At 36.8% G+C, this 26,303-nt stretch overlaps 3 protein-coding genes across 3 annotated transcripts in view; 2 read left to right on the forward strand and 1 right to left on the reverse strand.

Moving 5' to 3' along the window:
* Positions 1 to 1,645, forward strand: part of ryr3 (ryanodine receptor 3) — a 65,003-nt gene extending 63,358 nt beyond the window's left edge. The window contains exon 101 of the mRNA XM_026233304.1: positions 590 to 1,645. Within this exon, the coding sequence (XP_026089089.1) occupies positions 590 to 685 (96 nt within the window). The 3' untranslated portion in view covers positions 686 to 1,645. The remainder of the gene's footprint in view (positions 1 to 589) is intronic.
* LOC113063122 (cell death regulator Aven-like) lies at positions 1,646 to 22,675 on the reverse strand. Its single transcript, XM_026233302.1, has 6 exons — positions 22,410 to 22,675; positions 21,887 to 22,064; positions 2,952 to 3,022; positions 2,770 to 2,865; positions 2,383 to 2,680; positions 1,646 to 2,037 (listed from the first exon to the last, which is right to left on the reverse strand). Exons 1-6 carry the CDS (start codon positions 22,605 to 22,607, stop codon positions 1,898 to 1,900), a joined length of 981 nt encoding a protein of 326 aa, XP_026089087.1. The 5' UTR covers positions 22,608 to 22,675; the 3' UTR covers positions 1,646 to 1,897.
* On the forward strand, positions 14,780 to 25,350 carry LOC113063121 (muscarinic acetylcholine receptor M5-like). The gene is made up of 2 exons (XM_026233301.1): positions 14,780 to 15,885; positions 23,614 to 25,350. The coding sequence occupies exon 2, from the start codon at positions 23,692 to 23,694 to the stop codon at positions 25,195 to 25,197; it is 1,506 nt and encodes a 501-aa protein (XP_026089086.1). The 5' UTR covers positions 14,780 to 15,885; positions 23,614 to 23,691; the 3' UTR covers positions 25,198 to 25,350.
* Positions 25,351 to 26,303: the final 953 nt, after the last annotated feature.

Here is a 26,303-nt window from a genome sequence, read left to right on the forward strand (position 1 = left end):
TTGTAAAATCACAGTTCTGCTCATAAGTTTACATACCCCGCAGAATGTGCAAAATGTTAAAACCTAAATAAGAGGGATCATGAAACGTGCATGCTATTTTTTATTTAGTACTGTCCTGAACAAGGTATTTATTTATTAGATGAATTAATGCTTAAAAAAAAACATGCAATTTTCATGATCCAACATGTTTTTTTACATTCTGCAAGGGGTATGTAAACTTATGAGCCAAAAGGTAGTGTAGTGAGGTCAAACCTGAATTTACTCGTTTTCACATTCAAATGATCCTTCTGAAATCATGCTAATATGCTGATTTGGTGCTTAAGAAACATTTATGTTGAAAGCATTCCTTGATATTTTTGTGGTAAGATTATTTATTTTCTAAGGAATCTTTGATGAATAGAGAGCAAAAGAACAGCATTTTTTTTTTTTGTCAAATTATAATTGTCTTTAATTTTCAATCAATTTAATGCATCCTTGCTAAATAAAAGTATTAATTTCTTCTTTTTTTTAAAAAATATGACCCCAGACCTTTGTATGTTAGCGTATGCCATTTCATCAATTATATCTTCATATTATCCTTCTATTACAGGAATCGTATGTTTGGAAGATGTATCAGGAGAGGTGCTGGGATTTCTTCCCTGCCGGAGACTGTTTCCGGAAGCAGTACGAGGACCAGCTGGGCTAGAGAAATCACACACTCCAACCTATATGAGCTCCTAATATCCACACAAATTTTAGGACTTTGTACAAGTTGGACACAACATCCTCAACTAGCTCTCATCATAGGCTGCTCACTAATTCATCCAATCAAGAAAAACCTCAATTGTTTTACACCACAAATAACTCGTTGTGATCAAGCCAAAAATGTGAACTCAAGTGCAAAAAAATAAATAAAAAAAACGTAGCACACATTGCCAAATTAAGACACAAAGCCATGTTCGATTTAAAAAACAAACAAACATGGGAAATAGCCTCATTTGCTTAACTCACTAATGCACACAAACTTGTGAGATGAGATGTTAACATATTTTCGTTTTTGATGTTGAATGAATGTCTACACAAATATGCACAAGAATAGTATCAAGTGAGTGCCAAATAAAATTTATGCCTGTTTGATTAAAAAAATAAAAATAAAAATAAAAATAAAAAGAGACTATGAAGAATGTGCAATGCCTTTAAAGATGGTAATCTGACTGGTGGAAAGAGAATATAATGATCATCTGCTTCAGTCCGCTAGCTGTTTCTCATGCAGAAAAGTGCCTTATGACAAGAGACTATGCAAACAGTTTGTTCCTGCTCGTATGTTTTGCTAGTTTGCATTTTAGTTTAGACTATCATTGACTGTCTCATCTGGATTAGTAGTTTTGTAGCTTCAGTTGATGTTTGCTCATAAGTAAAGATTACACTGCCTTTTAAATGTTTGGTTAAGGTTAAATAACAGAAATTGTGTTTGCCTGATCATTTATAAAGTGCGATTGCAAAACAATGGGAATCTCCATACGAGGACAAAAACGATTACATTTATTGAACAGAAGTCAATCCTGTAAACTGCTGTTGTATGGCCATTTGTATTTGTGTAGTAGCTTTGGTGATTTGCATTTGTTTTGAGCAGGGGGAATGAAAATAAAGTAGCTAATGCAATAAATCCCAGTTGGTCATTGTTGGTTTTAATTGGGAGTCAAATGATGAGTGAGAATATGATGGGTGTGAAACTGTTACACAGCATTACATCAGTTTTATGAGTAATATATTGATGAAGCATTTTATGTTCCACATGATGAATTAGTCTTGGCTATTATAAGACTTAATGAAGTGCTGTATGATGTTCACGTCCAGACAGAAGTCTCGCTATGTCAGCATTAGCAAGCAGTGTCAGTCAGCTTCTCTGGGATCAGGTTCAGGAGATCATGCTGTCCAGCCAGTCCTCCAGATCGTCTTCTGTCACTTCCTGCTGAGTAGGTTTAGCTTCACTTTCCTCTTCTGGCTTTGTCTCTTTCATGTCAGCTATTTGAACTTTTCTCTCTTCTTCCTCCGATCCTGTCGAGGCAATAAAATCACATTTTCACATCAGTGTTCAGGAACTTACTTTGAAAACGTTTTGGGTGTGCGTTATTTATTTTTGAAAAGTCGCTTATGCCAAGACTGGATTTATTTGACAAGTTACAGTTGGAACAGTAATATTCTGAAATATATTTACCATTATTACCATACTACTATTTTTTTTTGTACTTTATTCCTGTGATGATAAAGCTGAATTTTCAGCAGTCAGTGTCACATGATCCTTCAGAACTCATTCTGATATTCTGACTTACTGGTCAAGAAAAAAAAAAAGAGGAAAGTTCAAAAGACACACACACACACATACACACAATATATACCAACCTTGTACTGGGGTGTTTGGCACATCGTCTGTTGAAGCGAGGGATTCAGCTGAAGTCATTTCTGTGATGGGTTTCTGTAAGTTGAGGAGAAGGTCGAGCTCCTGGTCAGCATCATCTGTGGCTGGAGGGACGGCTGTGGTGACACTGATAGTCGGTGTGGTGACTGAAACAGGCTTCATGCTGCAGGAAACGTCCAGGCCTGGCTCTCGGCCTGCTGGAGAAGCTTTCAGTCCAGCTGTTAGAGTCGAGTCAGTTCTGCGAGGCACTGTCACGGACGGCAGTTCAACAGGAGTCGTCACCTGAAACAGATTCAATCGCTAGTACTACATTCTTTACAGGTACAACTAAGTGTTTCATAGTATTCCAACAAGAAAGGTGACTGAATCACCTGCACAAGCTCAGCCTCCAGGTTCAGTCTCGTGTGCAGTGGAAGCTCTTGAAGTGACTGAGTTAAAGCTGGCAGGTCTATAAACAGAGCTGGAATCTAAAGAAATCCACCGTGTGAGCGTATTTCCTCAATAGGATTTCAATGATTGTGCTGGAAAACTATTTATGAAATGACTTATGCACCTGATTTTTTGCCAGTGAGTCCATCTCCCAGTCCTTCTCATCAGAGAACCTGAACTGTGTGAACGAGTCCCCTAAAACAGAAAAACAGATAATACATAATAAAATAATAATAAAAAATTACTTAATTTATATTGAAAAATAGAACTGAACCCAAGTACAAATAGTGAGTCAGCAGCTAATGTCTTCGTTTTACTTCAGCACTTTCAGGAAGCTTTGACTGAATTTAGTTAGAATTAGTGATATGCCACTTTTAGTTCTTTTTTTAATGTAGTATTTTTTATATTTCATATTAAAAAGTAAAAAGTCTAAATTAACATAAATATGTATTATTAATATTTAACAGTACATTTATATTAATATTATTAAATGTTATGAACAATATATTGTGAATAATAATAATAATACTTGGTTTAATTTAATATATAAAATCAATATTATAAAAATAATGTAGATCACATTATGTACACTGTTAAAAAATATATTCAAAAAAATACTAAAGCTGGTCTATTTTAGTATTATTCATATTTTTATTTAATACTTAGCTTTAGCTTTATTTTAATAATTTCAAGTTTGTTTTGTGTTTTTATGTTCAAGTACCGGTATTTTTTAAGCTTTAACATTTTTTATTAGTTTTCATTAACAATAACCACTGTATTATAGCTCACTCTGTATTGCAGTAACAAGCATTAATCATATTTAAAACTCTTGTTTTCAATTATCTTAGTTCAATCTTAACTAGGACATAATAACACAGCCAAGAAAACCAACTCTCAGATCTCCATGTTGTAAACAGTGTTCACTGCACACCTTCACAGCAGCAGCTGAACACGTGTCATCTTTTGAAGTCACTTTCACCTTGACACAAGCAGCGTGAGTTCTGAGGCGGCAGCAAGTTGGGACAGCTGAAGAAAGGAGCCGTGGGTCTGTCACGCACAGCTGTCCCAGCCAGGGTGAAGCACAATACTCTCCGTCTCTCGCCTCTTTCACTAAAGACACACTTGCCAACTGCAGTTGGCCAAACTGACACGGATGATATAGAGCAGGGTCTCAAGGTCAAGAGGAGCGATCCTGCTTCAAAAGAGCACTTCAGAAGCATTCTGCCACTTCATTTAATAAGTGTTAAACAGATAAAGAAAACACTTTAAGATGAACAGCTGCAACTAAAAAAAACATTACTATTTAATATTGTCTACAGAGCATGCACTGACTCAGAAGCGACGTCACAGGAAACAAGATTCGTGTTAAAGCGGAGCAGACTGGCAAGCACGTAGTGCTGATGTGATCAGTGTAGAAGCGCTGTTATGAGTGGGCTGTGGAGCTGCGGACAGGAGATGCCGTCCAGGCGATTTCATCATGTTTCCTTCACTGGCAGTGACAGCGCCATGAAAACTGCTGCCATAACAATGAGCAAAGGTTCTGTCAGCATGTGCGCCGAGGCTCAATGTAGCTTTAGTGGTGTTCAGTAGGTATAGAAAAAATAGAGTGTATTGGCTGATGTCAAAAGTATTTATTTATAAAAAATAATTATTTTTATGTTATGGCTGATAAACTGTCAAATGTAACTGAGCGTTATTACAGATTAGGAATACTGATATTCAGTGCTACAGCATGACTGCATGCATTTGTCTTTTATTCAAACATCTGATAAAATAAAAGCTTTTGTGCATAATGGGCAAATCTCAATTTAACATGACGAGACTATAATTAATTAAAAGCAGTTTACTCAATTATTTACTCAGTCATTCCAGGTCATATTTCACCCCAAAATCAAAAGTAAAAAATACAATATGCTGCATAAAGAAAGTGTATATGTTTTACAGGAATGTGAATCAAATGCTGTGAACAAACAAACGTTCTAATTCTTTCAGTTTAAACTACGGTAAAATTCAAATAGTAGTAAAAATAAAATAACCTTTTCATTTTTTAAGAATGTTTTTTTTTTCATTTCAAATGAATGATAAATAACTTTTCAAACTCGGGTTTAACTTCTAAATTAGGAAAAAAAATTCTTAAAAAAATGACATTGGACATCGGATGTACACGTCAAATGAATAACCAAAAGCAACTGGTAAATGGAAAGAAAATAAGAGTTGAACATGGTTAAGAATTTTGTAAATTGCTTATAAAATGAAATATAATATGTTAACTTTACTAACTTTTTAAACATGAATTAAATAAGCTTAATTCAGTTAATCACAATAACAAAATATTAAATAGGTTCCTCACACAGAGCTATCATGTGATATTCTATATGAATATAGTGCACAGACAGATAATTTCCAGAACTGGCTTGAAGCGGCTTCCAATGCTGGCCTATTAAAAAAAAATAAACTAGTTGATATTGAGAATGTGCATCCCTACTTCTTACATAACCTAATAACATATACGCAATAAACAGTAACAAACCATAAGTCGACAGTAGCAGCTCTGGTGCAGGGCTGGCATAATGTCAGTGTGACAGATGTGTGCCTCTCTGCAGGCTGCCGTCCTCTGAATGAGGGAGAGCGGCGGCACAGGAAGCAGCGCTACAAGTACAGGTCATTTCCTCCCAGAGAGTGGCATCACGCATGCAGCCTGCCAGCCCAAATCTGGCTAGCGTTCTTTGCTTTTTCAAGGGCCCTGTAAAACACTGACACCAGGACCACAGAATGTTGTGGACCTACAAGCCCAACACCATTCGACAGAGCATGAACACTGCTACTCATTAAATGGCACTTTTGGAAGAAGCTGCTAATTTGCTTTGTCGCCAATTAACACAAAGCAACTGCATAATGAACGGAACCATCAAAATAAATCAGTCTGTGGTGATTGCAATTAAAACATTTCAAGCCGAGAATTCTAAACAATAAGACTGTTATTTACTATACGCTTCGACACAGCTGCCAAGGAGAACACCAACAGTCTCCTATTAGTGTCTAGACTTGAAAGGAAAGACTTGGTTCATTTGAAAACATATCTTTAAATGTGACACTGCTTGGACATTTGTGTGGAATGTGTGAAAATATTTCCCCTCAAATCATTAAAAGTCTAAGCTCTGCTTTCGGTTCTGATCAGTTAGCTTGAAAGATACTGAACAAACTGTTGTGTAACCTTCAAATCATTAGGTTTATAAAGTGGTCTGAGCTTCCTAAACCAGAAAAAGAGGGGGGGGGAAAGCACATCTATTCAGATAAATGGCAGTAAGTAATTGGACCATAAATTACAAGAAAGAAAGAAAGAGAAGAACCAACAGCGGAGGTTATTCAGAGTTCTTTTCAGAATCCAACCTGAACTAGATTACAAGGGTAGTAGTATTCTGCTTTCATGTTCACATTAAACTTAAAAACCACTCAAAGTTACATAACTCTCATTGTGTCTGTGTGTGCACCTTCTACAAGTGGGGCTGTATTGCAGCTGGGACGCTGGGCTGAACTGATCATCAGATATGCAGACAGCTGTGGCTCATCTTAATAGGGATTTAGAAGAGTCATTTATTTCCATAGAGATGAATCAAGCACTCAATGTGCAAGGAGGTGGTTTTCCTCATGATGAACACAAAGAAAACACACTGCAGCAAGGAGAAGCACCTTCAGAAACAACATTTAAGAGAGGAAAATATTATATAAATGTAAATATTACAAAGATATTATAATATTATAAAATTATAACATTCAAATTAACATAATAATAAAAGTAATAATAAATTAATCAAGATCAAATGACTTAACCATTGTGCTATGCCAAAAATCTTTTACTTAATTTGGTGTTCCTGGTGAAAAATGATCAGCCTTTTAAATACTTCTTTTAAATCTCTTAGTATGCTATATTATCACCAAATCTTTCTTTCAAATAGCACAGGTTGTGCATTTCTTTTTGGAATCGTAGAATCTGGAATAAAAAGATTGAAGTCAATTATAGAAGCAAAACAAGTTTTTATTTGTAGGCTGGTCATTTTTGAACAGAAACACTGCACGTGTAATAAAGGTGGGGGTGGGGGAATCCTAAAAAAGTAAAAAAAAATAAAAATAAAAAAGCCAAAAAATAAATACAAATAATTTAGCCTAATGCAATAACATTAACTAGGATTTTTGGGAAAACGAAAATCCTCTTCAGCTCATAATGACCAGAACATGACATAAGGGTTTAAATAATAAATTTTATTTAATTACGTAAAATAATATTTCCATATTGTTTTTACATTTCTTTTAATACTTAAAAAAATAGTGTCATATCTTTTGCTTTTTTTATCATTTATGTAAACCAATTGGAATTACAATTATATTTGAAATGTTCTATATAAATAAACTTGCCATTAATAAATGTATTATTTATAAGAGTAATGTATTTGTTTACTTAATATTTGATATAGATTTAATAACTGTGACATGATAATAACACTGTTTTAGATCATTCAAAACCAAAATACAAAATTTGGACTGCAATCAATTTCGAGACAGATCTAAGTGAGTGTGAGTACCAATGGCATACAAAAATATCTTGATTAATTTCTTTTTTATCTCTTATGATAGACCTCCCAACCCAGAATCGATACTACAGAGGAATAAATTGAAGTATTGACAACACCCATTAAAAACTTCATCGACTTCATGACCCAAATAACAACACTGCCCCAAATAATGCATCTCACGGCATACATGAACCCGAAGGGACAATCAGGACCATTTCCTGGCAGCATTATAAAACAGGATCATTGGGGACATAATATTGGACCATTCGGGCTATTTATATCTAAAAGCTATCACTACACAACCATACATATGCAAAAGTGTCACTTGAACCTTTAACCTGTAAACACAGTTTGAAAAAAGCTGCCACATTTCAGTGATGTGACAAAAGGGAACAATCGTCTCTCAGCAACAGGAACTCACAAGGAGTAACTTACAGTGGACAGATGAAAAGATAGAGAAAGCCAATATGGAAATAATTAAAAACAATTGGCATCTGTTGCTCTTCCAAACACTCATAAAGGTGTCTGAAGGTACAAAATAGTTTTAAAATAATGAGCCTCATGCAAATTGCCCAGGCGTAATGGTAACAACAGCAGAGAGAGAGGAGAGCGAGTGAAGAGAGACACACAGTCATTAACACAGTGGCTGTTATCGTTGCGTGTTATTGCAGAGATGACATTCTGATACTCTGTGTGGGTGCAAACACAAACCCCCGCATCATAATTACTGTCCAATGCTAGATGCAAGGGACTACAGTCACAGTATGTACGTGATCAGAAAACACTGGCACACAGCGCAGGTACTGAGCATTTAAGTGAAGACAGATCCAGTATTCTTACAGAAACACCAGTTTGTGCTTAAAAAACAAAAACACACTTTGTGCGATCATACTGAGCAGGCTGCAGACAACTTCCCTTTTGAAAAAGCTTCACTTCTATACAGCTGTAGCTACATATTTGGAGTATGATTTCTCCTGTGGCACATGGGCTTAAATCAACTGGGCTCAGATTCGGAAAAAACAAAGATGTAAAATTAATATCCTATATCACCAATCAATCAATTCAATGGCTGAGTCTGTGCAAGATAAGACTGTTGCTTTCCAACAAGAGGTATGAGGGTATTAGAGACTATATAGAGTGCTTTGGCCCACCAGGGTACAGTCATTTTTGGTCCAGCTGGTGAAACTGACAGTACCAGGTGGAGGTCCAAGGAACTCAAATATAGGAGAGAATGTCAGGAGGACATTTTTTTTTGGTGTTTGTTGGAAGGTTACACCTGACATGGGGATCACCGTTGAACAATGGAGGCAGAGAATAGGACGGTATTCTCAGCCAGCGTCCAAAGAAAAGGTCAAGATAGCCACAATAAAACTCCATAACGGCGTGTTTGCGGGCGGACTGCGGCTAGCGGTAGCAATCTGCCTTCTTTTAATCTTAGCGGGCGATGTGGAGGAAAATCCCGGTCCCGCGAGAGGCAAGCGTGGTGTCGTAGACACAACGTTTAGGCCGGAGAGAACAACGCGGCAAACAACACTGTTTGGAGCGGCAGGTGGTTTAGAACCAAACGAACCTCACACTCTCACGCAGATTGAATCACTTCATAAAGAAGTCATGGATTTAAAAGAGTTGGTGGAAAAGTTTGTGGAAACAGTGGAGAGACTTGAACAGGAAAATGCCGAACTTCAGGAGAGGTATGATCGCATGGAAAACCAAAGCAGGCGGGATAACCTTGTCTTTTATGGTATCCCAGAATCGGATCGGGAAACATGGGAAGAGAGTGAGAAAAAGATACGGGAACACGCGGCTGAATACTTTGGTGTGGAAAGAGCCAAAAGCGACGAGGAACTACCGATTGAACGCGCTCACCGGGTTGGGAAAAGATCGCATGGGAGAGCAAGGCCGGTGGTGGTTCGTTTCACAAGGTGGAAAGACAAGGAAGAGATTCTACACAAGGCAAGACAAAAAACTCGGGAATGGCGTGAACGAAGTAGTGAAGATGAAGTAAACAATCGAATTAGGGTGTCAGAGGACTTCAGTGCTCGTGTGCGTGAGATACGGAGAAAGTTGGTTAACTACATGCAAACTCTACGACAAACTCAACCAAACACACGGATGTCACTTCGTTTCGACAAATTATTTGTGGACGGTAAAATGTTAACTTATGACACAGAGTCGGAGTCCGTGATTGAAATTGAAACGAATAAAGAAAGACCATCTGAAACTTTCGTAAGGTAGGATGACGGCCTCGGCCCAAATGAACTCACTGTATTGGCATGGAATGTTCACGGGTTAAAGACAAAGGTCAATAACAGTGAGTTATTGGACACTCTGAATGGAAACTCTGTCATATGTTTGAGTGAAGTCTGGTCACAAGATGAGACTGAGTTTTGCAACTTACTGACTGATTATACATGTTTTCGTCTCGTGCATAAGCGAGTGTCAACATTTGGTCGTAATATTGGAGGTATTTGTGTATATGTACATGATTCTATTGTGAAATATCTCTATAGGATTTGTGTACAAGCAACTGACTGTGTAGTTCTATATTCTGACAAAGAGAGTGGGTTATTCGAAGATAACACTGTCCTTATTTTCACTTATATTTTCCCAGAGGGATCTAGCTCATATAGAAAGAGAGAAGAGAAAAATGGTATTGTTTCCTTGGAAAATGAAATCTTAAATGTGCTAGATCAATTTGGAGAAGATGTAAAACTTATCATCGCAGGGGATTTTAATGCTAGAACAGGTAATGAATGTGATTACATTGAGTGTGATGACTCTGAATATATAGCCTGTGGCAGTTATTACACTAATGATTATTTTGAATGGCACAGAAAATCAAAAGATAAGGTGATTAATACGTTTGGTCGCTGTCTTTTAGATATGTGCCGCAATCTAAATATTCATTTAGTTAATGGAAGAGTTGGTAAAGATATTGATGGAGAATTCACATTTATATCAGCTGCAGGATGCAGTGTGATCGATTATTTTATTATCTCTAGTGATCTCTTTACACATGTTAAGGATTTTGAAATCTTACACGTGGATATTTCTGATCATTTCCCATTACTGTATACTATGAGGATAAATAGCATTGAATCAAGAATAAAAACGAAGATAGATGGTAATGTAAAACCCTGGATAAGATTTAAATGGGGAATAGATAGTGAAAGGGAGTTTGTACAAAGGTTATCTTATCTATTTAATAATAATTTTATATGTGAGTTTGGGAAAGCAGTGGAAGAAAACACTAAAATAGCAACTAAAATCCTGACAGATTGTCTACATGAGGCAGGAAAATTTTTGATTAAAAAATCTACACTTAAAAGGAACCAACCACAATGGTGGGACGAAGATTGTTCATGCCAGAAATATGCTAAATATACTGCACTAAATCTCTTTAGAAGAATAAGTAATGAGAGAAATCTGAAGAGTTATATTGTTGAGAGAAGTATATTTAAAAAATTATGTGATAGAAAGAAAAAACAGTACAATTACAATACCTTAGGTAATATGTTGCAGGGTGACATGAAAACACAACAATTGTGGAAGAAAATTAAGAGCTTTAGAGGGGCCAGCAAACAATCTAATAACATTGAACACTTTAAGTGGTTAGAATATTTTATGCAGTTGTTATCGGAGTCAAAATGTAACTTAGATGTTGATTTTGAAATCTTTGTTACAGACTGTGTAAACAATCATGATACTACAGTTTTTAATCGAGATGAAATTTTGGACAGTAATATTATGTATAATGAGGTCTTTAAAGCTATTATGTCAATGAGTAATGGAAAAGCCCCTGGACCGGATGGTATTATAATTGAAATGATAAAAGTAGCTCTACATACGCTATGTCCCATAATGCTTTCTTTATATAACAAAATATTAGAAACAGGAGATTTCCCAGAGTCCTGGTGTGAAGCTGTGATTTGTCCTCTATATAAGAATGGTGATAAAAATGATGTGGAGAACTATAGAGGAATCTCACTGCTTAACGTACTAGGTAAAATTTTTACAAAGATCCTGAATACGAGGTTAGTGCACTATGCAGAAATGAATAATATACTCTTTGAAGAACAAGCAGGATACAGGTCTGGTTATTCCACAATAGATAATATTTTTATTTTACAGTCAATGGTTCAGAAATATATTACAAAGCAAAAAGGAAAGATGTATTGTATATTTATTGATTTTTCTAAAGCTTTCGATAGTGTTCAACATACTCTTTTGTATTTTATTCTCATTAAGAATGGTATTGGTGGGAAAGTATTTAATGTATTAAAATCTATGTATTCCAAACTTAAGTCATGTGTGAAAGGAAATGAAGGTTTATCAGAATATTTTGATTGTACCATTGGGGTGAGACAGGGTTGCACGGTGAGCCCTTTTTTGTTTGTTCTTTTTCTAAATGAATACATAACAATGCTAAAGAAAAATTGTAAAGGTATTCAGATTGAAATGATGACAGAAGTGCAAACATTGTTGTATGCTGATGATATGGCCACTGTAGCAGATACAATTGGAGGGTTACAGAGACAGATTGAACAGTTGGAAAAATTCTGTAAGTTCTATGGTATGAGAGTGAACTTGAGTAAAACAAAAATTATGGTCTTTAGAAGAGGGGGACATTTGAACAAAAATGAAAAATGGTATTTTGCTGAAGAACAGATAGAAGTAGTTAATTGTTACAAGTATCTTGGTATGTGGTTTACACCAAAATTGTCATGGTGGAAAACCCGTCAGCATTTAGCAAGCCAAGGCAAGAAAGCAATGTTTTCCTTGCTAAAGTTTATCCGTAAACAAAAAATTAGCTACACGCAAGCTCTGTTTTTGTTTGATCGCATGGTTGCACCTATACTGTATTATGGTTGTGAAATATGGGGCTTCGAACCAGTTGAATGTATTGAGAATGTTCAAGTGTCTTTTTGTAAAAAACTTTTGTGTGTCAGCACAAGTGTAAGTAATGTAGCGGTTTTGGGTGACCTGGGAAGATTTGCATTGTCGACCTCCTATATGAAAAGATGTATTATGTATTGGATAAAATTAGTGTCAATGCCTGATCATCGCTATCCAAGAAAATGCTACAATATGCTTTTAGAATTAGATAAAGTAGGTAGAAAAACTTGGGTTACGAATATTAGAGTATTATTGAATTTTTATGGCTTTTTAGCTACTTGGGAGGCTCAAAGTGTAGGTGATATAAGAACATTTACAGCTGTTCTAAATCAAAGATTGAAAGAAAAAGCACATGAGGCATGGTATGCATCAGTTTTAGAAAATAACAAACTAAACATATACTCACAATGCAAGTCTTTGTTAATACAAGAGAGCTACATTACGTCTGTGTATAATAGGCAACTGGTACGATCATTATTCTTGTTCAGATGTTCAAGCCATCAGTTAGCTATAGAAACGGGTAGATGGAGTAATACACCAGTTGCAGAAAGAATCTGTCATTATTGTAATTTAACAAATATTTCTGTGATTGAAGATGAGATGCACTTTTTGTATGTTTGTCCTTTGTATAGAGATTTACGCAAGAAATATTTTAGTGAACTTGTCCTTGTGGGTGATGTCTGCAAAGATGTGCCAAGTATTTGTGATTCTGAGAATGCATGGCGGTTAGCACTGTATATATATCAAGGAACGAAAAAGAGATTATCTGCCATGTCATGACATTTGTGGAACTATGGGCCGAGAGGCCATATATTCCTGAAATAAATGAAACTTGAAACTTGAATGTCAGGAGGAGGGGCAGTTTCCTACAGGTGCAGTGTCATTGGTTATGAATTAGCATGTCTTTCCCTCTCTGCAGGGTCACAGACACAAAGAAGTGCGGTCAACAGCTGAACAAGATCATGAAATTCAGGCAACATTTAGTATTAAAGGGATAGTTCACCCAAAAATGAAAATTTCATGTTCTTCAGTTTACCCCCAGGGCATCAAAGATGTAGGTGACTTGTTTCTTCAGTAGAACACAAACTGAGATTTTTAAGTCAAACCGTTGCAGTCTATATCTTATAATGTAAGTGGATGGGAATCACGGCTAAAAACATACAAAAAAACAAAACAAAAGCAAATTAAACCCTGTGGCTCGTGATGATACATTGATGTGTAAAGACACAAAATGATCGGTCTGTGCAAGAAACTGAACAGTATTTATATAGTTTTTTTCTTCTGATTCACACAAATTGCTCAGTAGATTTCTGACAGTTCATACTTTGTGTAAATCAGAGGTAAAAAAAAACAAAAACCTTATAAATACTGTTCAGGTTCTTGCACAGACTGATCGTTTTGTGTCTTTACACATCAATGTATCGTCACGAGCTGCAGGGTTGAATTTTTAGCTGTGATTCCCATCCACTTACATTCTAAGAGTGATAGACTGCAATGGTTTGGCTTAAAAATCTCCGTTTGTGTTCTGCTGAAGAAACAAAGTCACCTACATCTTGGATGCCCTGGTGGGAAGCAGATAAAAAAGTTTGGGTGAAATATCCCTTCAAGTCACTGCTCTCTCTGCAAGAGTAAACCAAGTATGTGGCTTGTAGGGCTGAGTTGTGTCTGCTGGCCGTCTGAGACCCAGCGGAGACATACTTCATTACGGCAGACACACAGATGCAGGCAAACGTCGCGGAGCTGTCACTATATATCTATTCTCTTCGTTATTAGTCCTCCTCCAGGGTACATGATACAGCTCATATCCTCCATTATGATCTCATTATAATCAATAAACTTGCAGGCCTGGAAATCCTGCCCTACATGGCAATATCTTACATGAGCCATTTCCTTTCAACCTGACTGTACGACATGAACATGTGATATTGTGCTGCTCCTGACAAAAAGGAAAAAGGTGAAAAGAAACGACCTGATTGGTCGATCTGGACTTAATCCCAGCTCAGACAACCCTTTTCCAAACACACAGTCCAAAAGACACAGATTAATGGTGCCCACGCTGTCCTCGCTCAGCCCCTGAGCTTCCTGCACTTAGGACAAACTTCATGTTTACTGTCTATTAACTCTGTGTGCATTTAATCAGTTTCTTTTCATTGATCATTCAAGGCTTCCTTTGATGGCCTGTGATGCAACTAATTACACCCATGCAGCTGTGAGAGCAGAATTAGAGGGATCAAACCACACTTCCATAGTCCAGTCATCTTCATATGAAAATTCATTCAAGCTAACCTCTTAAAATAGTGCAAGTGCAGAATTGATACACTTGTTTAAAGGCTCTGAGTTTATAAGATTTAAAATATATATTTAAAAGGACGTCTCCTATGCTCATCGAGGATGCATTTATTTGATAAAAAAATACAGTAAAAACAGTAATAATATGACATTTGATTACAAATTAAAATCTAGTTTATTCCTGTGATGTGGAAGCTGGGTTTCCAGCATCATTCCTCCAGTCTTCAATGTCACATGATCCTTCAGAAATCATTCTAAAATGCGGCTTTGCTGCTGAAGAATCATTATTATCAACGTTAAAAACAAATGTAAATGCAAATCATTATTTTGTATCAATTAAATGCATATAAATATAAAATTATTTTCAAAACTTTCTTTAACATTTTTTAACACTATAATGAATTTAAAAAAAGACTAGAATTAATTTTGTAAATTTGAGGTGGGGCTATTCAACAACTGCAGATGAGATATTTTTTTAAAACACCAAACAGTGAAGCGAGTGGAACAAACACTTCTTGAACACCAGACAATTACTGCAAAAACTACTGTATGAGTATATATAAAAATCAATTCACCAGGAAACTCAATAGCTTGTAATATTTTTGATGACTATTTTACTTTGATTTGAGCTGAAGTAGCGCTCACAGACATACCAAAAGTCATGAAATGACCCTCTCGCTTCAGTAATTCCTGATAACCCATCCTTTCCACCCACCGATTTGCTCACAGCCACGCTATCTGTGTCAAATGAGAGTAATTAATGCCTCCATTATGTTTCAGTGAGCATCATACCACCCCTTCACACACCCCCACTGTCTACAGTACGAGCATGAACGGTCTAACCTTCATCCCCTCATTTCTGCTTCAGTTCAGCCCCACTCCTCTTCCTCCTCCCATTCTCAGCGTCTGCCTGTTGTTCACTGCCCCAAATCATGACGATCATCTCAGCCCAGTGGGAATGACCTCCTCCGAGCCATTCACATCTGTGTCTTTCAGTGCATCCACAGGAGCAGCACATATTCATCCAGAGAAACAGCGGCAGCAGCATTTCCCCATCACCGTCCACCACCGAGAGAAAAAGAGATGCTTAACACTCAATTTGATGGACTTTGGTGTGGTTGTCACAACTTGAGACGGAGCTTTTTACTTTGATTCTTCCATGAGAAAAGCCTTCCAAAAACAAAGGAGAACATGTTCCTACCACTTTGAGGATTATAGAATTTACTGGATGAAGAGAGTGATGGATGACAGTCTGACCAAGCCAGATCTGTAGACGGAATTCAAGGCTGAATGATGAAAAGAGTGAGTACTGAAGACACATATGAATTATAATAAGAAAAAGTAGTAAATACTAGTGGGCAATTTAGTGGTCTGAATATTAGGTGAACATTATTAAAAGAAAGACAACTGATATCACTGACTGACATTTTTAAATTTATTATGTTTCATTTTCATCACCCACATGTTGAACCTGTGGAACACAAAAGCAGATATTCTGGAGAAAAAAAAAATATGTGTTAAGGATATCCCAGAGATCCACTGAAATGATTTGAATAGATAGTAAAAGCAGTATTTGTGAAGATCAGATAAACAACAGAGAAAGTATAGAAAGTGAAGTGTAAAAATATTAAATAGATAAATATATGTGCTAATGCTATGATCTATAATCAATGTAATAAACATATACTTTCAATGAGGATCAATTTGTAAACATAAGTTAATGCACTAGCAATTACCAATAATTTTGCATCTATTTATCTAGGTTAATATTATTTTTATTTTTTATTTTACATATACTAATAATTTAACATAGTATAAATCAACATTAATGTAATGTGACTAATAAAGGCTGTAAAAATGTGTTAAATAATGATTAAAAAAAATAACTTTGTGTGGTAAATATTATATCATAAAAATTATTATATCTGCAAACACACACTAATTTTTAATTACATGTAAATACAGGTTTGTATTACCTGTGAATACAATATTCTGCACTATGTTTATTATGGTTCCTTACCCGAAACCAGAAATCAATGCAAAGCATTCTGAGGGAGCTTCTCGTCATTTTCATCTGAAGGAGATCATTATTACAAGACAGCAACTACCATATCCTTCCTCACAGTGTGTCTTCAAACCATTGTGAATTTCAGGTTTATACGGAGCAAAAAAAAAAAAAGAAAAGCGCCCTAGTGCTTAAACATTGTCCTATGAAGCTGGCCCTAGCAACAAGTTCACCGCTAGAGTGACAAGGACTGGATGATGCTACCCAAATTCAAAGATGTTATTGAGAGGATCTGACAGATTAATCTCCAATCAGATGTGAAATTAGATTTACTAAAATTACCCATCTGTGAGACAGTAATTTGCACACTAAAAAAAAAAAAGCCTCTCAACAAACAGATTTGAAGTTATGTGACAGATGTAGATTTCTTTACAGTGACTGCCTAAAAGATTGGGCTCCTGGACACCATAACTTGACATGCATAATAACAGATCACGGCAAATTTGCAGCTGAATAAAAATTCATACCATATGGAAAATTGTCTCAGTTGCATATGATATTGCTACAGCCATTTTAGAAGGCAAAATGAGTTTTCTATGCATTAGCATTTCCACACTTAAACTGATTAAACACAAAAAACTTCTTTGTGGGCAACAAACAGGAGCAAGCACCTGGTATGATGCAGAAGAAAACTCATCTGCTAATGTATCTGTTTCTCTTCTTATTTGCATAAAGCAATAAGGATGCAGGAGAGCATAAAATGATTAAAAGTTTTTTTTAAAGGAACAATGAAAATTGCATCATCATTTAATCACCCTCATATCATTCCAAGCCTGTAGGAATTTGAGGGTGACTTAAATGACTACAATTTGAATTTTTAGGCAAACCAGTCCTTTAAAGAATGCAGATTAAGTTATGGTTTTGGTAATATGTGAGAAAACTCAAGGGCAAGGGAAGGATGTTCCCCCACTTTATTCCACTCCCCGGTGAAAGCTGAATTACACTCATTTTGTACCTAATCAGTCAGTTACCACCCCAGTCACTAATCAGAGCCTGCTGGCAGGGTCATAATGAGATAAAGGGCAGTATGTTGAGTATCGCAGGGGGAGGTCGGGCAACTTTGAAAGACGTGGAGCTGAACAAACCGGAATAGCCTTCTTTCTATTTATAACTAAGCCGAAGTCATTATATTGCAATATTTGACCAATAGGTGTGACCATATTTATTGTATATATCTTGCAAAGTAAAACAAATTATTTAAATATATTTTTCACAGTTAAAATTTGAAAGACAGAAAAGATTCTTCTTCAAAGTGGTCAAGCGAAAGCACTGAACCATTTTAAAGTCCTATAATGAACACCAGCTTTCTTTTGTTGTTGTCATATGACAAACAAGTGGAGCAGCACAACCACATCATTTTGATGGACAAGCTGTCATACACAATTACAGAAGTCATGGATACAATACTTGCTCTGGAGAGCAGATACAAATTCCACCCACATTCACAGGGATCAGCAAGTTTGAACCACTGATGACTAATCGTAAATGTGCAGGAGAAAAAGTGGAGGGCAACAAAACAGATCAAGTGCTCCGATTTTGTGTGGAGTACAACTTTAATGTTTTGGCCACAACAAACAGAAAAAGATTGCTGCTAACAACTGACAAATCCTGGTATGCATGTTTGCACAGAGATGCATGAGTGATATATATACACGCACACATACAGTTCTGGTCATATAATTAGAATATCATCAAAAAGTTGATTTCACTAATTCCGTACAAAAAGTGAAACTTGTATATTATATTCATTCATTACACACAGACTGATATATTTCAAATGTTTATTTCTTTTCATTTTGATTATTATAACTGACAACTAAGAAAAATCCTAAATTCATATTTTTTTCAAATTTCAAAATTGTAATATTACTTAAGACCAATACAAAGAAAGGATTTTTAGAAATCTGGGCCAAATGAAAAGTATGAACATGAAAAGTATGCGCGTGTACAGCACTCAATACTTAGTTGAGGCTCCTTTTGCCTGAATTACTGCAGCAATGCGGCGTGGCATGGAGTCAATCGGTCTGTGGCACTGCTCAGGTGTTATGAGAGCCCAGGTTTCTCTGATAGTGGCCTTCAGCTCTTTTGCATTGTTGGGTCTGGCATATCGCATCCCCATATATTTTCTATCGGGTTAAGGTCAGGTGAGTTTGCTGGCCAATTAAGAACAGGGATAACATTGTCCTTAAACCAGGTACTGGTAGCTTTGGCACTGTGTGCAGGTGCAAAGTCCTGTTGGAAAATAAAATCTTCATCTCCATAAAGTTGGTCAGCAGCAGGAAGCAAGAAGTGCTCTAAAACTTCCTGGTATACGGCTGTGTTGACCTTGGACCACAGAAAACACAGTGGACCAACACCAGCAGATGACATGCAGCCCCAAATCATCACTGACTGTGGAAACTTTACACTGGACCTCAAGCAACGTGGATTGTGTGCCTTTGCCTCTTTACCTCCAGACTCTGGGACCCTGATATCCAAAGGAAATGCAAAATTTACTTTCATCAGAGAAAATAACTTTGGACACCTCAGCATCAGTCCAGTCCTTTTTGAAGCGAGACGCTTCTAACACTGTCTGTTGTTCAAGAGTGGCTTGACACAAGGAATGCGACAGCTGCAACCCATGTCTTGAATATGTCTGTGCGTAGTGGTTCTTGAAGCACTGACTCCAGCTGCAGTCCACTCTTTGTGAATCTCCCCCACATTTTTGAATGGGTTTTTTATTCTCAATCCTCTCCAGGGTGCGGTTATCCCTATTGCTTGTACACTTTTTTTCTATCACATCTTTTCCTTCTCTTCGCCTCTCTATTAATGTGCTTGGACACAGAGCTCTGTGTACAGCCAGCTTCTTTTGCAATGACCTTCTGTGTCTTGTCCTCCTTGTGCAAGGTGTCAATGGTCGTCTTTTGGACAACTGTCAAGTCTGCAGTCTTCCCCATGGTTGTGTAGCCTACAGAACTAGACTGAGTGACCATTTAAAGTCTTTGCAGGTGTTTTGAGTTAATTATCTGATTAGAGTGTGGCACCAGGTGTCTTCAATATTGAACCTTTTCACAATATTCAAATTTTCTGAGATACTGAATTTGGGATTTTCCTTAGTTGTCAGTTATAAACACCAAAATTAAAAGAAATAAACATTTGAAATATATCAGTCTGTGTGTAATGAATAAATATAATATACAAGTTGAATGGAATTAGTGAAATAAATAAACCTTTTGATGATATTATAATACTAATTATATGACCAGCACCTGTATGTATGTATGTATGTATATATATATATATTAGGGGTTTAACGATACGCGTATTCGTATTGAACCGTTCGGCACAAGGCTTTTGGTTCGGTACGCGGTACGCATTATGTACCGAACGGTTCGTTGAACTAATTAATTATATTTGAAAAAAAAAAGTGAAATATAATGATATGCGTTCAACAAGGTAGCCCAATAACCCAAACGACGTAACAGGCAACACCACTGACACCCCCGAAGAAGAAAAAAACACCAACTTATATGTTTATGTTAGGCTACTCAATCAGACGCTAGCTCACTCAGTACGCGCTGAGTGAGCGAGCAGTTCATGCACGGTACGCTGTGGCCAGTGCGTTTACCAGACTAGAAATCGGAGATCCTCCAATAACCAACAGGTCTGGTGTTTGGGTGCACTTTGGATTCCCTGTAAGCTATAATGGTGATGGCAAGAGAGTGGTGGATAAAAAAAAACAACGGTCGCATCTGCTACATGACAATAGGGTACACCAGCGGGAATAAAAAAAAACACCAGCGGGAATACTTGAAACATGTCAACTCATTTACGCCGACATCACCTTATTGTGTCAGTATCTGGGAAAAGAGGAAAAAAAGAGAAACATACACGCAACAAACTATCCCCCTTCATCACCATTATAGCTTACAGGGAATCCAAAGTGCACCCAAACACCAGACCTGTTGGTTATTGGAGGATCTTCTATTTCTGGTCTGTTAAATGCATTAGACATTTTGCAACGAGCCTTCTGCGCATGCTGAGTGAGCGAGCGCCGTAGGGGCCGTTCACATATCGCGCCTAAAAACGCGTTGAAAACGCTAGGCGCGTCTTTCTCCTCCTTTCCAAAGCGATCGGGCAGAAGCACCCGTGAGGCATCTGCCTTTGCTAAGCAACAATGACGTGCTCTCTCCACGAAGATGCGGAAATTTCAGCAAAGGATAAATGGATTTGCAGCTCTAAAAATCGCTTGCAGTAGGCTAGCTCTGCTACTAAATTTATTTCAAAACTGCAATCCATATACAACTATGATCAGCTGTTTCTTCATCTTGGCTGAGCTTTCAACGTTGTTACGGGAAAGGATGAAGCTGATTGGTTAGTTCTTGTCACATGACCCACGGTGCGCTTGCGGCATTCTGAAAAGTTTAGATGTTTTTACATTTTGCTGTATCTAAAACCTACCGAACCGAACCGTGACATCAGTGTATCGTATCGAACCGAACCGTGAATTTTGTGAACCGTTACACCCCTAATATATATATATATATATATATATATATACATATATACACACACATATATATATATATACCGGTATATATATATATATATATATATATATATATATATATATATATACACACATATATATACCGGTGACACAAAAATATCTCATGAATATCAATGTGGCTTTTGAGGAAGCAGATTAGGGAAATTAGAGGCAAATTGAGCAAAGAAAATTCCCTCAAGAGAACAGCGTAATGTTAACTTATTCTGCACTGGATTAAGGCTCATTAAAGAACAAAAGTCTCTGTGATGGTTCATTTTTAATAATTAGACAGTTGTGTGTTAATGACCTGCCCTTGAACAAAATGTACACTCTCTGTATTAACTTCGCAGACATAAATAAATGGGTAACAAAAAATGTCCATTACATCGATCTCCACAGTTCTTAAAAAAAATAATTAAATTCAAACTTTGAACTGTATGGTTAGTAATGGTAGTTCACTGTGCTATTTGTAAACATGGCAAAACTGTTGCTTATGAGAAGAGTCCATTAATCAATACAACCGTGCAACAGAAATAGAGCTTTGCCCTTCTCATTGCCCTTTCATATGCCAATAGCACACAGCAGGACAGCTGGTTAACACCAGTGTTGTTCTACATTAATTTTGGTTTTGATCTCTTGCCTGCATGAGCTGTATCGGAGGCACGAGGGAAATATGACACAGATCTAAGTGGGTACTAGTCATGTCTTACCAGCTGAAGTGAGGAGGACATGATAGTCTGTGCCTCTCTGCGCAGGAACATCTTCATTAATTTCTTCTTTCTCAGATTCCTTATAACGGTCCCAGTTGGATGCAAGCTTTCGTCTAGAGAAGGTCTTGTCCTCTTCCTCTTGCTCAAAGTTTTCTTTATTCTCATTGTCATCTTGATTCTGGAAAGTGATCAGAAAAAGGATGACAGTGAGCAAGCATGACATAACCCAGTTGTTTTATTATATTAATGAAAACCTTAAAAGTTAACCAGTCAACATTTTATTGTACAGCACCGTTACTTATTACCATAAATTAATAATTGATCAAATGAACCTCATTAAAACAGTGTGAGAGACTCTCTGAATGCTTGTCACTTTTTTCATGCCATTTGTGTCTATTAATACCAGTTTTATTATGATAAAAATAAACGCAATTATTTGACCCAACATAACGTATTTCCAGTGATTATGGTATTTCTGCAGAAACTATGGTTTCCGTGGATATTTTTAAAGGGTGTCACTCACTCGTCGAAAGTCTCTAAAGTCTGCAGGAGGTCCAAACTCGCGCCCTCTTCCTCTACGATGATCTCGTTTGCCTCTTCCACGATGGTGGGGTCCTCCTCTTCCGCGACCCCTGTGCTCTCCTGAACCGCTGGTCTCAGCATCACCTCCACCTCCACCTCCTCTTTTCCAATGCCCACCGCGTCCCCGTCTTCCTTCCATAACTGAAAATAGTCTAGAGAACTAATTTCGACTCGAGACTGTAATCGTGTAACACCACAACAGTTGTTACACTTAAAAGAGAACCCTTTTCACTGGGGAAACGTTCCGCCCGTCCAACTAGTTCCGCCTAATGGTAAATGCGAGTTCAGTTTATCGAATGAAAAATGTGCATCCGATCTAAAATGCTGAGGGAAAAATGTATGAGTGTGAATAGTATCAAAAACCGTAGCACCAGTGGTGTGTGGGGCATGTGAGATCTGACTCGATACTCGATTCGTAAAGAAAATGTAAATTACATTATATTTTGAAGGATGAATTCTTTGACTTAGACATATTGACATATTACAAGAAAAAATACTTCAAAAGTGTAAAACTAAAATTATTAATTATTCAGACTTTTTAAATAATTAGTCATTTATGTCACAGGTGAATAACATTTTTCTTTTTAATAAAAAATATGCAAATGGGGCGCTGTTTAATTATATGAAATATGAACATGGAATAAGGACAGGTTCAAAATCCTTGTTAAAGTTTTTTTACAAAGGGGAATTTGGATCTCGATTTTTATCTCTTTGAATTATATAGAAACAAACCCCTTTGTAAAAGCCTTAAAAATATTAAGAATATTAAAATACTTTTGGTTTATATAAATGCTACTGAAGTGGAGATTGTTGGCCTTTAATAATTTAAAACTAGATATGCAAATAGATAAAAAAAAGTAATAAAATTAGCAATTAAATATGTATTTTGGATGTTTTCTTGTTATAGAAACAATATAGTAGTGCTGAATAGCCTAACATCTTGATCCCAAAATTGACTAGTGCAGGAAAAAAAGAATGGTTTTGCCTGTAGTGTTTCGCCTTTAGAATTTTAATTGAAAAGCTTTATTTTAGTAAGCTACATGTTTGGCCTGTATTTGTTTATAGGTGTCTCACACACAAAACATGCATTTTTTGTTCAAATTCTCCTGTTTTTAAAGTGTTCGATCTCTTTATTGTGTTTTCAGACTATCCATTGCCAAGTGAACATGAAGAATACAGTGAAAATTTCATCAAGAGTTTTCTAACCGATCAGCGGTAACAGGATGAACATGGATATTCAAAATTTAACTGCAAGTGGAAATGTCTCCACTATCTTGCCTTCCCCATACAGTCTGTTGGAAGTTATAACCATTGCAACAGTATCAGCTGTCGTGAGTCTCATCACAGTAGTAGGTAATGTGCTGGTGATTCTTTCTTTCAAGGTCAACAGCCAACTTAAGACTGTTAACAACTACTACTTACTCAGTTTAGCTTTTGCAGACCTCATTATCGGCGTGTTCTCAATGAACCTGTACACGTCATACATTCTTATGGGATACTGGTCTTTAGGGAATATAGCTTGTGATCTGTGGTTGGCGCTTGACTATGTTGCAAGTAATGCATCGGTAATGAACTTGCTGGTCATCAGCTTTGACAGATATTTTTCAATTACAAGACCACTTACCTACAGGGCTAAACGGACCCCGAAACGTGCAGGCATCATGATTGGCTTGGCATGGTTGGTATCGTTTATATTGTGGGCTCCACCCATTCTGTGCTGGCAGTACTTTGTTGGAGAGAGGACAGTTCCTCCTGACCAATGCCAGATTCAGTTTTTCTCAGAACCCATAATTACTTTTGGGACAGCCATAGCAGCCTTTTATGTCCCGGTATCCATCATGATAATCTTATATTCCAAAATCTACAAAGAAACAGAAAAACGCACTAAGAACTTAGCAGAGCTCCAAGGATACCCATCGCTGGACAGTCATGAAGAGCCTAAAGTACGAAAGCCAATACTACGATGCTTTAGCTTTAAAAACAAGAGGGACAGGACTCAAGCATCATGGTCTTCATCCAACCAGAGTTATGTAACTAGGACAACATTGCAGTCTGAGGACTTGTGGACAAAATCAGACCAGGTCAGCACCCTGAACAGTTACACATCATCAGAGGATGACGAGCGGTCCATCTCTGAGACAACCCCGCGAGAATCATTCAAGAACCAAGAATCAAAAGCCAATAGAAATGGACAGCTACTCTGTTATGAAGACAGCAAGTATCTAAGTGATCTTGCAAAATGCTCCCAGACAAACGATAAAAAATGTATGTCATACAAGTTCAAGCCGATCCTTAGCGACATCACCGCTTTGCAAGGTAGTCCCAAAGGAGAAAGAACAAACACAGATCATTGTCAGTCTTCAGAGCCACAGGCTCCTTCATCCACATCCACTTCTACTAAACCAGAAGATCCAAACTTAAAGATCCAGATGACCAAGCGGAAAAGAATGGTCCTCATCAAGGAGAAAAAGGCTGCTCAGACTCTAAGCGCCATTCTTCTGGCGTTCCTCCTCACCTGGACCCCATACAATATCATGGTGCTCATCTCCACCTTCTGTTCTGAATGCATCCCAGTGTCCCTCTGGCATTTGGGTTACTGGCTCTGCTATGTCAACAGCACCATCAACCCCATGTGTTATGCCCTATGCAACAAGACCTTCCAGAAGACCTTTTGGATGTTAGTCCTCTGCAAGTGGAAGAAGAACAGAGGAGAGGAGAAACTTTACTAGTGTGGTCAAAACCATTAAATTCTGAAGGAACACAACAGAAGTGTCTGATTTCAGAGTATTCTAAATGATCAAGATCGCTAGGGCATTAAAATTTAATTTCAGTTTATGTTGTGCATACAGTGCCATAGACCATATTCCTATATAATTCCTTAAAATTTTCTAGGTCATATATTTTTTTGTGTGTGTGTGTACATTTCATTTATATTGCTATAATGATTTGAAAAATGATATAATTAATATTTAATGTAGCTTCTAATCTGCTTTCATTTAACATGTTTACACAACAGTGTATTTTAATATTGTGAAATGTCTAGGGCTAGGGATGGGGAGGACAATAAATAAAGGTATGAAAATATGGAATGTGAACTTTTAAATTATTATAAATACCACATACAGTGTTTATTACAAGGTAAACTTTTTGTGATAAAATTATTTTTATGTATTGTATGGTTTGGTCATGTCAGTGACACTGCATACATACAAATTTAAGCATATTGAAATGATGTGCAAAGCAATGTTGTTGTATTATTATTCTTATGTTTACAGAACTGGACAGTGTTAGATACAGATTTGAAGATTTTTGTGTTTCCAAACCATCACTGTAGACATTCGTGTATAGAGATTTACACAAAAAGATTGTAGCATCACTCTGGATGAAATATTAATTTACATGGCATTCATTAAGACTACAAAACTGAAAGCACATTTTACATTCTGTGCTTCACATTCTGGCCTATGCTACATTCAATATATATACATCTTTGTAGTGCCACAAATTAAATCAGAACTCACTTGAACATTAACTCATAATAACACATTAATAAATGTTGCCTGGCTGTTTTCCTTGCATATTGTTAAAGAAGTTTCTACTCTTGTGATGACGTGCTATTTAATTTGATGTGAAATAAATGTTTTAACATGAGATTAACCCAACTAATTGAAACATCAGTCTGGATTTGGAAGGGGTTCGAGTCAAAATAAAGCTACAGCTACCCACTCATATACTAGCAACTGTTTACCAGTCACTTATCATGAAATGTGTTTTAAATGTTGATCTCCACACATATTACCATGCAAGCATCATGCTGAGAACCGTAGACAAATAA

This window comes from Carassius auratus, chromosome 45 (genome assembly GCF_003368295.1).
Source record: "Carassius auratus strain Wakin chromosome 45, ASM336829v1, whole genome shotgun sequence".
Classification (NCBI taxonomy): Eukaryota; Metazoa; Chordata; class Actinopteri; order Cypriniformes; family Cyprinidae; genus Carassius; species Carassius auratus.